General features: G+C 34.0%; 2 protein-coding genes across 2 annotated transcripts; both read right to left on the bottom strand.

Annotated features, from left to right (window-relative positions):
* Positions 1-275: 275 nt before the first annotated feature.
* LOC132551810 (uncharacterized) lies at positions 276-7,924 on the bottom strand. The gene is made up of 9 exons (XM_060215954.1): positions 7,775-7,924; positions 6,264-6,381; positions 5,536-5,636; positions 5,046-5,187; positions 2,939-3,033; positions 2,306-2,411; positions 1,955-2,039; positions 767-968; positions 276-392 (listed from the first exon to the last, which is right to left on the bottom strand). The coding sequence occupies exons 1-9, from the start codon at positions 7,922-7,924 to the stop codon at positions 276-278; spliced, it is 1,116 nt and encodes a 371-aa protein (XP_060071937.1).
* Positions 7,925-9,308: 1,384 nt separating this feature from the next.
* On the bottom strand, positions 9,309-14,366 carry LOC132551834 (uncharacterized). The gene is made up of 9 exons (XM_060215980.1): positions 14,211-14,366; positions 13,772-13,889; positions 13,171-13,271; positions 12,635-12,776; positions 11,755-11,849; positions 11,379-11,484; positions 10,931-11,015; positions 9,954-10,146; positions 9,309-9,431 (listed from the first exon to the last, which is right to left on the bottom strand). Exons 1-9 carry the CDS (start codon positions 14,364-14,366, stop codon positions 9,309-9,311), a joined length of 1,119 nt encoding a protein of 372 aa, XP_060071963.1.
* Between the last annotated feature and the right edge of the window lie 1,362 nt (positions 14,367-15,728).

Below are 15,728 nucleotides of genomic sequence, written 5' to 3'. Positions count from 1 at the left end.
CTTGCTTCTGAAGCTGTTCTTATCCTACAGTCGGTTAATGTGTGGTTTGTGCGGTAAACTTCTTAAACAATTTTCTTACTGTAACAGAGGTTATCTTTTATTTCAATGTCTCCGCTAGGAACTCGAGACCTTTGGTGCTTAAGAGAAGTTCTGTCTAGCCGAGTGGTATATTGTGGCTAGTATTTACCAGGGCTTCAATACTGTTGTAAATGTTATTTGATCGACTTAAATCTATGAAATTTGAATTGTCAATAAAATAAGCAGAAATAGAACTGTTAAGATGATTTTTCTTCACTCTGCATTTTAAGCACATGCTGATTGATATGGACGATTTCCCATTTCTTCATCCAAGGTCCTTGAATAGAGGTATCAAATTCAACTGCCTCTTCATCCTGCGAACATAAACAATATCTATAAATATCTATGGTTCAGTTTATAGCAAGAACATAAATTTTATCAAACAGCAATGAAAATATTTTCTGATGAAGTTTTTAAAAAACGGAATAATGGAAGTTCCTATAGGTTTTTTAGACTAAAGGAAGCACAGAGAATGTATCATGCTGTGGTAAATTCGATCGAAATCCGAAAATGTATTCCGATGAACATTGTTCAGTGGATGTTGTTTCAGTGAATTATATTGAAAGGAAAACAACTTTACCTGCTTAATATATCTAACTTCATTTACTGTGAAAATACTACCTACCGTTAGCAAAAATTATTTCGTTTACCGTCAAAATATTCTTTTTTCAGAAGCAATCATATTCACCTGCGTTTTTTCTTTAACAGCGTCAGCACTGATCTGGAACCGATCAACCCCTTCAAACGTGTCCCAATCCACCACGGGGTTAGGGTTGTCCTTTGTCCGAAATATGACCCCTTCTTTGAGGTCATAATACCCATAAGGGTAACCCGGATTCTGCCAGCGCAGGTCAACACTCCACCGGACATGGTCTGATACGTTATTCAAACTTGATTAGGAATAGAATGAAAAGAAATATCACAATAAACAAGAGAATTAACTGGATACCATTTCAACATGAGAAGAGCCGTCTGGGGACACTAGGAACAAAATGAAAATATAGAATCATTGATATTGTCACAACAAAAATATAAACAAATATTTATGCTTTTTTAGCTTCTCAATAATAAGGATTTCAATTGAAAGATCGTAAGAGGGACATAAATAATCAATGAATTATGCTTTTTTACTTTAGTGTAATTTTGACAACATGAGCGGTTCAAAGTTATCTCCCTTACATTGTTTTAATCCGTTTAGTGTTTTTTACTTCAAATTTTATGACACTCTGTTTATATAATTTTAGTTTGCAAAAGGAAGCTGCGGGAATGTGAAAAATACATGACTTTGACATCTTTGCAGTGCAAAGAAACTGATTTCGTTCCTTACCATTACATTTTGTATTAAATTCAACCGTCTTTGATATTTGTTAACTATTTCTTGGGCGAACTTTGCTATAAAAAATATTTCAAAGTAAGTTGGTCTTGCCTAAAATGCTTCAGCAAATTGATATACAAAACAATGTACAAACGACACCCAAATGAATAACAATGTTCAATACAAATTTATGATTATAATACGATACAGTACAGCTGTTTCGTCCTTGTAGGATACGTCAATGATGATAGGAAATTTAAGAACCAAAACATAGGAGGCAAATAAGGCAAATTAAATTGACCGGATTTAACGTTGAGTAGGTGAAGCTGACCTGTAATTCAATACGTTTCAGTGTTGGGTGATGTCAGATGAACGTAAAGTACATAGGTATAAATTGAGTTCTGAACACTGCACCATTCAAATTAAGCAATTTAATGTAGGCTTACAATGTTAATTAATATTTTCGTCTACCGATTGTAAAGATAATTACAAACGAAGAATGTTACGCAAAATGAAACAAGCAGGTACTGAATATGTATTTAGTGACGTACATGTACATACCTTCTATGAGGAATTAAATTGTTGAATAGAATAATACTCCCTAACGGAACTGGGCACGTCCTGATGTCTGTCTTTACATTGATACCTAAACACATCAAAATGTCCCTTTATGTATCAAAACAAATTCTTCTGCAATGATCATCACAAATATATAAATATTCAAACAGTTTTAATTGTCGTGTAATATCCTGTCACAATTCTAAAGACATATGTCCGTGTCTGATGAAGGCTATGATAACATTTGACTTGTTAACATGAAACACCTCGTTAAAGACAAAAGGAAACAATTTCTGTGTAAAGAATAAGAAATATTTCAAACCAATTCAAGTATTTATTAAAGGATTGTGTTACCTAGTGTTTTCTCCATCTCGTCTTCTTCTAACATGACGTACCACGTGCCACCATGACAACACTGATGAGTAGCAACTTTTCCTGATTTGTGACCGCCTTGCATAATCTATCAATTACAGAGACAAGTAATTTCTCCTTAATTGTACAAATGACGAACACATTTATAGCATGTTTTCAAATACCCAATAATTTTCGGACAATGTCAAGTACATGTGTATATTCTGAGCCGTGAGACTTTGAATCTCGTGTCCTGTTTCTTTCTATAACTTTTTTGTCATTTTCTCTGTCACAATATGATTTCATCAGAGTCGAGAGATCTTTAAACATCATGAAGCTTCATTTTGTATTACTACCTGTACATGCTATTTGGCTTTTCTCACAACAAAGTTAGCAGAAGTTCATGCTGTAAAGCTACTGTTTTCTGTTTCTTTCTAAATATTGAACGACAAACATGTGATTTATTTCTCACCATATGAACACTAGACTGTTTGATATTAAGCTATTTTTTTATGGATGACATAAAAACAATTTTCACAAAATGTAATGAAATATGAAAGAAATTATTACTTTTAAAGATGTTGCTGTATGACAACCATCGGTTTCTTCGACCATTTAGAATGTAGATATACGCACCTGTAAACAGCCGTTAGTTTCGGTAGCGTCCACAAACGGAATCCACGCCGTTGGTTGTAACACACGATAACTATTTGTGTCTAGGTATCCACTATCTGAAACCATTACATTTATTTTGAAAAGTTAAATATAACGCATTTTACAGCTATCTAGAGTGGATGTTACTACAAATTATCGTTAAAATATATTACATTAAGTTAAGTAACTTATGTTTACATGAACATGCTTGAAATAAATTATATGGCTACATGCATAATGCTGTCCAAATGCGCGTATCATCTCTAATACACGTGTTCAAAGCTACAATGAAAATTGCAACTTGGTGAATTTCAGTCGATCAATATAGCCGATTTTGAAAATGATAATTTTATAATATTGCCGATAAAACTTTACTCTCGATACTCCAGGAGTTAGGATGATCACTTTGGCTCTTTGCATCCCTGGAACATGTCATGGCAAAATTGAAGGCACAAGCAAAGTAGTCTGATTGGTTCCAGGAAATAACAAACTGACCAATTACAGGCTGATGCATTCCTTTTGAAGACTACAAAGGAGCGACAATCAACTTCAAAGCCATCACAATACACTGTTTTGCGACCTCTAGATTCATTTGATGTACATCAAAGGATCAAAAAAAATCTTTTTGTCTTGTTCATAAGGTGTCGCACAAGAAACCTTCAATTATGCCATTAAATGTTCCAGTGGCGCAGAGATGGCGCAAATGATTGTAACCCCTGGAGTATCGAGGATGAAAAAGCATTATAAGGACAGATGACATTATTAGTAAATAACATTCATAGATGTATAAAATACTTAGAAATTGATGTCTTGTCGACATTGCTGTACACCAATTTGTCTTAACGTATGAAGACAAGAAAAAACAGAGTTATAGTAAATCTTTCACTGTTGTCAATACTAAGAGTTTGCACCTATGGTGGTTGGATGTGGTCAATTGACATAAAACTCAATCGAATATTTTATTAACATTAATTACTAATCTTAAAGTTATGCAATGATATGTCATGGTCTCCTTCATACTTACCAATCCCCTTAGATCAGAAACAATATTGTCTATATCATAAAATAATATGATAAAACAAAATCAGTTTACTCATTCGGATATTAATGCACGCCCGTAATATTGACTTGAAAATGGCAATATAGCCCTACTGTGTATGAAACTAAATGCATATATAAAATAAGTCTTTATATATTGTTATACTGTATGATGTTCTCGTGTAAATTATGATATGGTTAAGTAGGAGAGTCGCTTGGATATTCACTTTTTAAATTATAATTGTTAGAATGTACATTTGCTTCACACAATACATTTATCTCATTTTTTATCATACTGATTTTTATCATTTTAATTTAGAGTTTTGAAAATATAGATACATTAAAAAAGGAACCACTATTGGATGGCATTCAACTTAACTGTAAAGGTGTTTGATTGTATGATAAAAAAACTTCTCATAGAAAATATAGTAAAATAGATAATGAATGCTTGTTATATATATATTGTTGCATATAATAGTTATCAACGTCTAGCATGAGGAATGCAGTTCCAATGCCCATTGTTTTACATGGCAGGTGTCGTAGGTGAAACAGGAGACGCTTACGCTTTCGGAACACTTGGTCTTATTCTTCTTGTACTTTTGTTCCTATTCTGCCCTAATTCTATGGAATTTGAGTTTGGATTATGATTATGTTGTCATGTTGGTATTTTCTTGATGTGCTTGCTGACCTTTATCACTTATATGGATCTTATGAAACATCAAACGGGGAGATGAATTGATGCATACATACTATGTTTACTATAGAGACAGGCAATCTGATATTGAGCTATATTTTTATGTTGTATATCTAGCAGATCGTGAATTGTTTATGAATGATAAACTTGAAGATCTTTTTAGAAACAGACAAAAATGGATTAAATGAAATTATGTAGCTTACAAAGATATAATTGACCGTAAAATCCTTACAATATTCGATTATAATTTAAGATGAATCTTATGTTATTTTTTTGTCTGAGTAAGTGAAAACATCAGATATTTTTAACGATTAGTTTGGATCAGGGAGGAATAGTTTGAATATTTTCTATCGATACCTTGATGCCAAGGCACTGTTGTAGCCTCATCACGTGGTATTTTTGCACGCAGGTTCCAAACTGGATGTCCGGCTATATCTGGTCCTATCAACTGTTCAATAATGTTCAATAAGGCTTCATCTGTCCAGAGGTCCTTAAAAGCCTTGTGAAATATGTGAATAGGAAGAAGGAAGTTTGTTTGATATAAAATGTACAAAATCATTTATATATTGAGACAAAATATTGATGTGCTTTGTCTTTTTAGAAATTGTATAGACGTGCCAAGAAAGGACCACAAAATCCAAACAGTTCATAATCATCTGCATAATGGAAAAAAAATTATTATATTTTTTAATAATGTTCAAGTCATACTAGGTAATCGTGAATAATCATACTTTTCTTTCGATTAATATCATTATTATTAATTTTTATTGTTTTGTTTCTTGTTTTTCGTTGCTCTTGCTTTCCGCTCTGACGACATGTCTTAAATAATGTTAAGACGCATACTAACTTGAGTTAATCGCGCTTGTTTTATAAAGAGAACATTTGCTCCCGGAAACTGCTTTTCCAGACGGATCAATCTATCGGAGAATCCAAAGTTCGTGCATAGATCTGTTAATGAAAAAGTTACTTTATTTCAATGTGATCTGAATGGGTAATCGTAGGACAATTACAGAAGATTATACAAGAGACATGCAATAATGTAGAGCCAAACAATAAATTAAACTACATCATACGGCTGTTTCGTCCTTCTAGGACTCGTCAGTGACGCTAAGCCAAGGAGACGACTGAAGGAAATCCAAAGTGATCGAATGAACAGTCAAATTCCAGACGGGGAGGTGAAGCAGCCCTAGTATAAAATACATTTCGTAACTTTCATATATTAGAAATTTTTGAACAGCTTCAAATATATGTGTATATTCTGAACCATGCCACTATTTGAATGAATTAAAACATGCATGGTACGACAATCCTCGTGGACATGAAGTCCACAAGCAATGTCTACCATCTGCTTGTACAAAAGACACATAAGTGAAGAAATTCAAATCAAAATAAATTTGAAAAAGTTGTTCCGCACTTATTACACAACTGACAATTTTGTTACTGAACAAACGCATGATGGAAATCTTAAATCCCAAACGCTCTGCACGTTATCATTAAAATATCGGTTGACAGAAATTAGAATTGAGAGATAGAAAACATAAAGAATGAAAGGGGCAAACATTAAGGTAGCGTTACCTGTAATTTTGCCTGCCTTGTATAATTTTTGAGCCAGTTCATCAACCATTTCATTTATAGCCGTTTTGCAGGTTTCCAATGTTTCTTTTCGGAAGACATCCTTCACAAGTACATATCCCTGTTCAAAATATGGTTTACATTAAAGTTGACTTATATTGATATTTAACGTATTCTTACATCCTATTTAGCTAGCAAACGTATTTCTGTACCGAAAGGGGGAGGGGGGATGTTTGAAATATTAACAAATATTGATTGAATCATGTATTGAATATGATATACATAGACTACTCTTTACACCCTACTTCATTGGTTATGCACGATAAAAAGACTTCTAGTTTACAAGAAACAGATTACATGTAAACTAGGAGTAGACACAGGTAAAAAGTCAAGGCAACGTTTGGTTTTTACCTGTATGGTTCTAGAGATTCCTTATATTACAATACTACCTGTTTGGTACAATATAATTAAACGTATTCAGTAAATATTAAAAGATGTATATTAATCACAATAAAAGGTAAATGTTTTAAATTTAAAAAATGTTATTCATGATCATGAAAGTCCTTTTACTGACAAAATAAAAATATCACAATTAATTATATAAGATACGACTTAAAAAATAAAAGTCTATGTAACATACTGTCCACTGTCGTTAATATTTATGATGGCAAAACAGGCTTATTTTGGAATGTTAGATTATTTGTTTAACAGATATATTTTGAGATTAATATTAATCATTTGCTTTTTCACATTCCTCACACTCTCTCCTCGTAATTCAACGTTCAAATATTAACAGCAAATGCTTCATTTCGTTGGAGGATCCTGCGTCAGCGGTTGCTTGCGTCCCCCTTCTTCCCCCCCCCCACAATTTCTTGCAGCAAAACCCTAAATGGAGTCCTGTTTTTACCAGCTCATATTAATAGTAATAACTACAATGCAGGTAAATACATGTAAAAATTACCACCTGGTCTTCTTTACCAAACCAAAGAGCAAATAACTAATCAGTAAAACATTGTTAATCAACTCCTAGTGTGCACATACTGTACAAAAATTACATAAGAATAAAAACGAGGTCATTGACATAACAGTAGGATACTATACAGGTAAGAACTTTAAATATTACACAGGTAAAAATTATTGTCCATTACTTTTTTTGGGGAGATAGCTCCATCACCTGTGCCAGGTCTACTGTGTAAATAGTTTACCAGTAGTATAAACATCGTGTAAACCTAGTCTTTATCTTGTGAGGTATAAGTGTACTAGGTGTAAACATTAGTCTACACCCATCTGCATCTATAATATCAAAAATAAGCTTATTTTTTTTGTTTTTCTCCCTTCTTGTGATGAGACGACATTTTTCCGTTTACAATGAATATTTCAAACAATGGTATATTTTGGATTTGACGTAAATCAGCGATGAGTGTTGTTATTACGGTCACACACAATATCAATTTGGATGTAGTCAAGATATATAAGACAAATCACTAAATGAAACTCAAAATGAGCGTATTCACCTCTAGAAAGAACCTCCGCACTTCGTCCTCCGATAGTTGCCCCACTCTCCGTTCTTTTGTAGGTTTTGGAATTGCTCGTAGGTCAAAGACCTCAGCATGTTCCTCTCCGGTGTACCCCGCAAGGACAGGCTCGATGAACACATTCGCCATGTTCATTAATTCTCCTTCGTCCTATCAGCTGCAATAGCGGAGTGTATACACAGGGGAATCGGTGACGAAACATCACCTCGTGTAAACAGAAAAGTCTATTCTTGACTACCTGTATTCATATTATATTTTTCTGTATAAGTATTTTTCTGTATGTAACATTACGAAAACTTGTTCGTTCCCTGGTTTCCTATAAGGGCAAGATTATTTTACCTTGATAATTTTTTTTATCAGAAAAGATATTCTTTTTGTCATTTTGTAGAATTCTATTATAAAAAGAACCGTGAGAGAAAAGGTTGTGGAAATCGTGTCTATGTAAATTAAATATAATACTAAATTAGGTTGATCTATAGTGTATGAACATGTGTATATGAAGTACATATGTATCATGATATGTGTACGAACGATTGTTGACAGTGTAGATGATATGTGTTAAATGAGAGCCCTACTATGTGAAGACATGTTGTGACTTGCTCCTATTTCATGTGTTCAAATATAACGTTTACTTAATATAACAATAATGGAGATTATCACAGACACAAGAGATATCGTAATATCATTGCACGTATACTTAACAGGATAATTTGAACTAGTTATTGTAACAAAACTAAAAGTTGATGTCGGGTTTATAACATTTTCTTTTTGTAAAAGATAAACATTTTTTTTATTTATTCAGCAAATCTCTATATTTTCTGATATTCAGCATGTACATATTTTCAGTGAGGCCGCTGGGGTTGGAGAGCCATTGATTAAGTCCTTGATCAATAAGTTGCTGACATCACTCGCCTTCATTCCACTGCTACAATATTACATTTTATATTGACTATTTAGAAAGGATATCGGGTTTATTTCATTTTCCGTATATTTTATAAAGCCCATCGTGTTTTCATTATGTATATTTTTGATGTGTACGAGTGACACCTACCAGTGTTCAGGGTGAAAGCTAAGCTCATGGATTTCTAATTGGCCCAGGAGGAGAGATGAAAAATTCAGGCTTTGCGTTGCAAAGTCAAATGTATAAAAATCAATCATTCCTTTTAATACTTTTCATTCACTTGTACTTAAACGTTACTTACATATTGTGATAAGTATGGTATACTGTCCTATTCTTATAGGGAACAGAAATTGCATCGCACAGTATGCATTGTGATTAATACTAGAACAAGGGAGAGTTTGATATGTTTATTACAACTTTCGCAAGTGAGCTTAACATGACAAGCATAAAAATGTAAAAGTGTTGAAAAAAGTATGTACAATTATAAATAAACTTTCTTAACTAGAGTTAGAACTTCTTGAAATTTAAATTACGAACTCCGACGACAAATCTGAATATTCTATGATGCAAAACAAAGTGAAGCTATCAAGTCTTCAGTCGGTGATTTAAAAGTTAGGACTTGTCTGCAACGCGATCCTCTCTGTAGCTTTCAACATGTCGGTTCACATGCACAATTTCCCATTTTTTCATCCATGGTCCCTGAATAGTCGTGTCGAATTCGTCCTCATTTGTATTCTAACAAAAAGGAAAAGTTACAAAATCATGTGAAAGAGATCAAAATCCGGTAAAAAAATTATACTTTGTTTTGTTTTTGTTTCTTTTTTGTCATATCACAGACAACGAGCAGCTGTATTTGGATATTGACCCTGCTTTCGTTCCATTTTCTTAAACAATAAGATTTCAGTAACGAGGTTTTGCAATGTAGAGCAACGCAATACAGAAATATCACATTTACGAAAATAACTTTAAACATAAATCAAATAATTTACATTTCAAACAAAATATAACCAAACAATATATTTGAAACGAACAAACATTCAAAGTAAACGCATCACACTCCTTATTCCAGCCAAAGTGCGAGTTGCAACTATCTTAAATATCTATACACTAATCAATGTTAGTGATCAATTTTTCTATAGTTATGGACGATTGAATATTGTCACTGTAAAACATGAACTGATTATAATCATGAGTAAGGTTAAACGACATGAAATCCGAATGGCATCTGAGACCAGATTGCTGGTCTTATTTACTAACCTCGACAGTCGCCTCCCTCAAAAGCGAATGTCGAACGGTACTATCAAAGACATCCCACGACATTTTGAAATTAGGATCTTTAGCAGTCCTCATGAGAACGCCTTGTTTCAAATCATAAAAGCCAAAAGGTAGGTCAGGTTTCTGCCAGCGTAGGTCAAGGCTCCAACGTATATCCCCGGAAACATTTGGTAGGCTTCATGAAGTAAGCAAATGTGAAGAATTAGTAAGGGTGGTTTCTTACATGATGCTAAATGTTGACTTTTCAACAGAGATAGGAACTAGCATGCAAATTTCCGTTTAATACAGTGTGGCACATTGGAATCGCTTTGCTCGTCTGAGCGACCGTTATACCTATCTTGTGTACCATATGACACCATGATATCATACAATCAAGATTAGCTTTTGTGTTGTCATCGATCAAGATAAAAGGGTCAAATGCCCAACTTGTCACTTTTTAAAATAAAACGAAAGTGTGTACGTAATATTTCATTAACCTTTCAAGAGAATTATACATTCAATGATATCACATCATCAGATTATACACCTCATTAGATTTCGGTGGTAGTCAGTCTAGATTAACTGCTTAAGGTTGACACTAAACCACCTTTGAAATGAAAAATCTGACAGGATATATCATGAATCTCTCAACAGATTTAGTAAGTGTTTATATCAATATGTACCACCATCAATGTCTACAATGGTTAAAATCTTAAGGGGTATCGGTCAAATTTAAATTTATTTGAAAAATGACACGATTCAGAAAATACACATGTACTTGACGCCCCCTGAAATAATCAGATATGTATGAAAATTACGAAAACTATCGAATAGTAGGCTGAGCGCACCTCCCTATCTAGTATCTGACATTTCTATTTCTTTCGAAAACAGCTGTATGATGCAATATTATTCAGTGATTAGCTTTACGGTATCTAACTAGATATGTATTTTTGTAAAAACAAAAGCATTTGTACATTTACCTTCTGTGTGGTATCATGTTGTTCAACAGTAACATTCCACCATATGGTATTTCACACGTGACAATATCGGTTGCTGGGTTCATACCTATAAAACAAAAACAACACTTATGTTTCATTAATGACATATGGAATGGAAACGAATGTCCGATTCTGTTCATCAGATACGTTTGACACTTGCGAAGAGTCAGAATGCATATGACGTCATGGTATCATAAAGTTTTCGCAAAGTGCTATCGAACATAATGTCACAACACCATTAATGTACGCAATGCTGCAACGCTGGCGATGGGGGTTGTTTTGTGATATGAAAAACACCTTTTACAAATCCTTATTCTGATATACTTGTCCTATTGGCGACATATTGATTTGTATAAGAGGAATAACACTATGAAAACCTTTAATAAGTTTTTAAGACCCCCACACTTCTTAAAGACAAACAAAATTTTACCAAGACTTTTCTCCATTTCCTCCTCATCCACCATCACATACCACGTGCCTCCATGGCAACATTGATGAGTGGCTACCTTCCCTGCTCTGTGGCCTCGGTGTATTACCTGTTTATTTAGAAATAAACTGAAGCAATATGATAATAAAAAAGGAACATTCCATCGATAAGCTCAAGTAGGATAAGTTTGTTAATTGTGAATACATTTCTTTGTCGAGGATGGGTATTTTAAGACGATTTAAACAATGGTATGGTAAATAATTATAGTTACTATATTTGTTGTTTACTGTAACTGTGCAATGAGTTTTGATATTCAAATAAAACGCTATTATGTCTTGTACACAGATATGCCTAGTACGCTAGTAAATCTACTCTTTACCTGCATACATCCATTGTCAGCCGTCGCATCCAACAAAGGTATCCAGGCTGTGGGCTGTAGGACCTTGTAAGACTTATTGTCCAGGTAGGCAGAGTCTAAGATTTGATCGTTAAAATTGAACACATATCCAACTTAAATATTACCGCAGCATGCATTCATGTGATAAATTGTTAAAGTTAAAACACAGCATGTAGAAAACCATCGTATGTGGCAGAGAAGGTTTATTTTTGTAAAGGAAACCATACAGCTATCAATGTATTGCTTATTTGTCAGTCAAATACTGGACTAAAAATACCAACCTGTGAACATTATCATAATTAAACTCAAATTCAATAAAACTAGGTCAAAATATACGGTGATCCATTAAGAATTAGGAGAAGACCACGAGTATGCGTCTTCTGCTTCACCAACGACAATCGCCATGGTCAAGTAAATGTCACGTTCTCAAATGAGAACAAGGTATACAACCTCGGAACCAACAGGTAATACAGAATAACTATCGATGATATCATTATGACGACCGTAAAACTTCCCAATGATTTACGTTAACTTATAGCATCTTTTGAAACCCATGCGTTAAGTGTTTGTCTGGCAGTTGACGACATCACGCACAAAAAAAAGTAATATTTGGAACAGGAGCTTGAACATTTAGTCCATCAACTAAGATATGTAAACACCGTGTTTGGGATGCAGGAACGTTGTTGTGACATTCCAACTTAAACGTGTCTCACCTATTTTAATCTTCCTATATCATATTGAACTTTAATGCCGTTAATTTTGTAAAAGAAACGTAAAAAATGGATGCTTAAAAATTAAAAAAAAGAAGTCGTGAGTCTTTCAACCAGATACACATATACAATAACATCCTGCTTTCATTTACCCTGATGCCATGGGACTGTTGTAGCCTCGTTCTGAGGAGTTTTCGTACGTAGGTTCCATAATGGATGACCGGCTATTTCTGGGCCAATGAGTTGTTCAACGACATTCAGGAGACGTTCATTGGTCCAAAGGTTTTTAAATGCCTAAATACATTTCAAATGTCTTTTTGTCAAATTCCTCATTAAAAAAGGATAACTTGATTTGAAATCTCGAAAATGAAAAGGATCTTAATTTTAATTTGTAAGGATCAATTAAATTTTTATATGGTGCACTGCTAATCGGACCAATAAGTTATAAAAATGTGTATGCACAATACATTCGGAAATCCATAAAAATGAGTTATTTTTGCTTTACTTTTAAAGTGACGAACGATAATGACTTATGTATATAATCTATTGAAATTTTTTGTATGTATTTGTTAAATTGTTTCACATTCATCATGCAGGAAAGAATATATGTTTGTCTATACGGAATTTAACACTCTTTGCATACGTAAATAACGAGATACTAAAATTGGCAATTGTCGCGTAAACCTACCTCAGTTAGCTCCGGATATTTGTGCAAAATGATATTCGCCCCTGGGAAATCTTTTTCAATATGGGTTAATCTTTTAAAAAGGCCATATTCATTGTAGAGATCTGAAATGATTCAGCACACATTATACCTATACAAGTTTATCATTTGTATGTTAATGTTTGTATCACTTTTTGAGGGAATATAAACGCCTATTAACATGGAAACGACTATGAGATATGATGCTATTAAGAAATATGTATATAAATGATATCATGTTGACTGTTGATGTAATTGGTTTGCATTAAGATTGAACAGAATACTATTTTTTGTCCAAAAGTGGGTTCTTCGTAATGCTTGTGTCCAGCAAACCATCTCATAATTTTTTATATGATATTCTTCAGCTATTGAAAACCTGTTGCATGACAATGCAATGTCTTCGCAAAAGGCGAACAATTCTAGACAAAAGGCAAAAGATATCAACTTCGAGACTTATGTTCTACATCAGAAATACATTAAGGTATGCCTTACTGTTAACTTATTATCCTTTTTCGATTATTGTTTCACCTGTAATATGATACAGAAACATCTTCATTTAAAAAACTAACAGTGCAAATTAATTTACCTTTGATTTTTCCGGCTTGGAACAGTTTTTGAGCTAACCTCTCTACCTGATCTTCAACAGCCTTTCTACAGGGGTCCAGTTCAGAAGAGGAAAAGAATTCCTTTACAAGGACATAACCCTGTTAATATAAACAAATGTTCTTATACTTTATCAATACCCTAATACAGATTTTTTGTTCATAATACGCGAATTAAATTGAGAAATAAATAAAAAAATGTTTTCATATATTGCTAATAATGTGTACATAATTTGTTTGTTACATCAAGCTTCTTACCCCGGTACTTGAATACCATATAGCGTAACATTATGACATAAAATACAATATTTACTGTTGATAATGATTAAGGTATGCTAATTTCGAATTTTGCTAAAATATGAAAAAAAAAAAAAAATTGAAAAAAACTACAAATGTGTAAGGTATACATTGATACATGCGTACATCTTCAAAGAACTGCTTGATCATGTGACTAGGAAGTTGTCCTGGTTTCATGTCTTTATTGGGAGTAGGCATCGCCCGGATGTCGAACAACTCGGGGTGTTCATCTCCAACCAGTCCGTACTCTATAGGACGTATAGTAACAGCCACATCTGCCATCTTGGAGTTTCATCTCATAATATTTGTAATGTATGTGGGGTCAGCGCGCTATCTGTTGTTTGACCTACATCAAAAGTACGCGATAAGTGTGCTTCTGACATATTTCTGCTAAAATATTAAACAATTATATATAATAATATTATAATGAACGATTTTCAAATCCATTTTTTCGAGCAAATTGCAAGGCGAGTTACCATGAGTTGGTTCATCAAAAAATGACATATATATTTTTTTTTTCAATTTTAAGGATCACTCATTTCTTTCGGTTGATTAGTTTTGAAATGATCTATAAGCATTAGATAAGATATAAGAGATAATATAAACTTTATTTATTTTACAACAATTGGGAAACAAGTTATGTCAACTTATACTAATCACTCTTGTTGGCCCGGATGTAAGCGTGCGAGGGGTCTTATTGTGGGAGGAAACCGGAGTACCCGGGGAAAACCCACGTAGTCGGGCAGGTGACCCTTTACCGAACCCCGGTCGGCTAGGTGAAAGGTGAGTGCGTTACCACTTCGCCACCCGACCACCCAGATAAGAGATAAACAACTGATTAAAATATATAACTTTAACCGTGAGTTTGAGAAATAGTACAATCATAGTTTAAAATATGCATTTCTCATTAGTTTTCATCGTCGCAATAGTGAATGTATCGTAATATAGCTATATACATATGTATTATATACTAAACAAAAAAAGAAAGGTAACACTACTTTATTCTGTGATTAATTAATTAACCCCTTCATAAATCCTTACCAATCATGTACGAATAAAGTAATTGATCAATTCTGATAATACTGCAGTCATGGTTCATTATAAAACTTTGCGTTCAGTTGTTTTTATTCGACTGTAAAGGACGTTGGGGTCAAATTCAAAGGTAACACCATTAGTAACGGGTATGGCCACCGTTTGCGAAGTAAACAGCATTGCAGCGTCGGCGCATGGAACTCGTAAACCGGCAGATAATTCGAGGAGAGATGTTGTTCCATTCAGCGATCAAGGCTTGGGCCATCTCCTGCAAGTTTGACGGCTGATTTTGACGTTCTCTCACGCGTCGCCCAAGAACGTCCCAGACATGCTCAATCGGTGACAAATCAGGTGATTTAGATGGCCAATCTAACACCTGTACGTTATTCTGCTGCAAGAAAGTTCTGCTGACGCGACTGGTGTGCGCTGGTGCGTTATCATGTTGAAAAATGGCGCCAATACCATGGCGTCTTAAGAATGGCAGAACCACTGGTCTTAAAATTTCGTCCCGATATCGAATGCCGGTCAAATTGCCATTTAACACAACAAGTCTGTTACGAGTCCCCCCACAAATACCACCCCAAACCATTACACTTCCGCCGCCAAAGCGGT

The sequence above is a fragment of the Ylistrum balloti genome, unplaced genomic scaffold (assembly GCF_031769215.1).
Source record: "Ylistrum balloti isolate Yb309-2 unplaced genomic scaffold, AGI_CSIRO_Ybal_v1 Utg370220, whole genome shotgun sequence".
NCBI classification, from domain to species: Eukaryota; Metazoa; Mollusca; class Bivalvia; order Pectinida; family Pectinidae; genus Ylistrum; species Ylistrum balloti.
The sequence above is the reverse complement of the archived record's forward strand: the minus strand, read 5'-3'. Positions and strand labels throughout refer to the sequence as shown.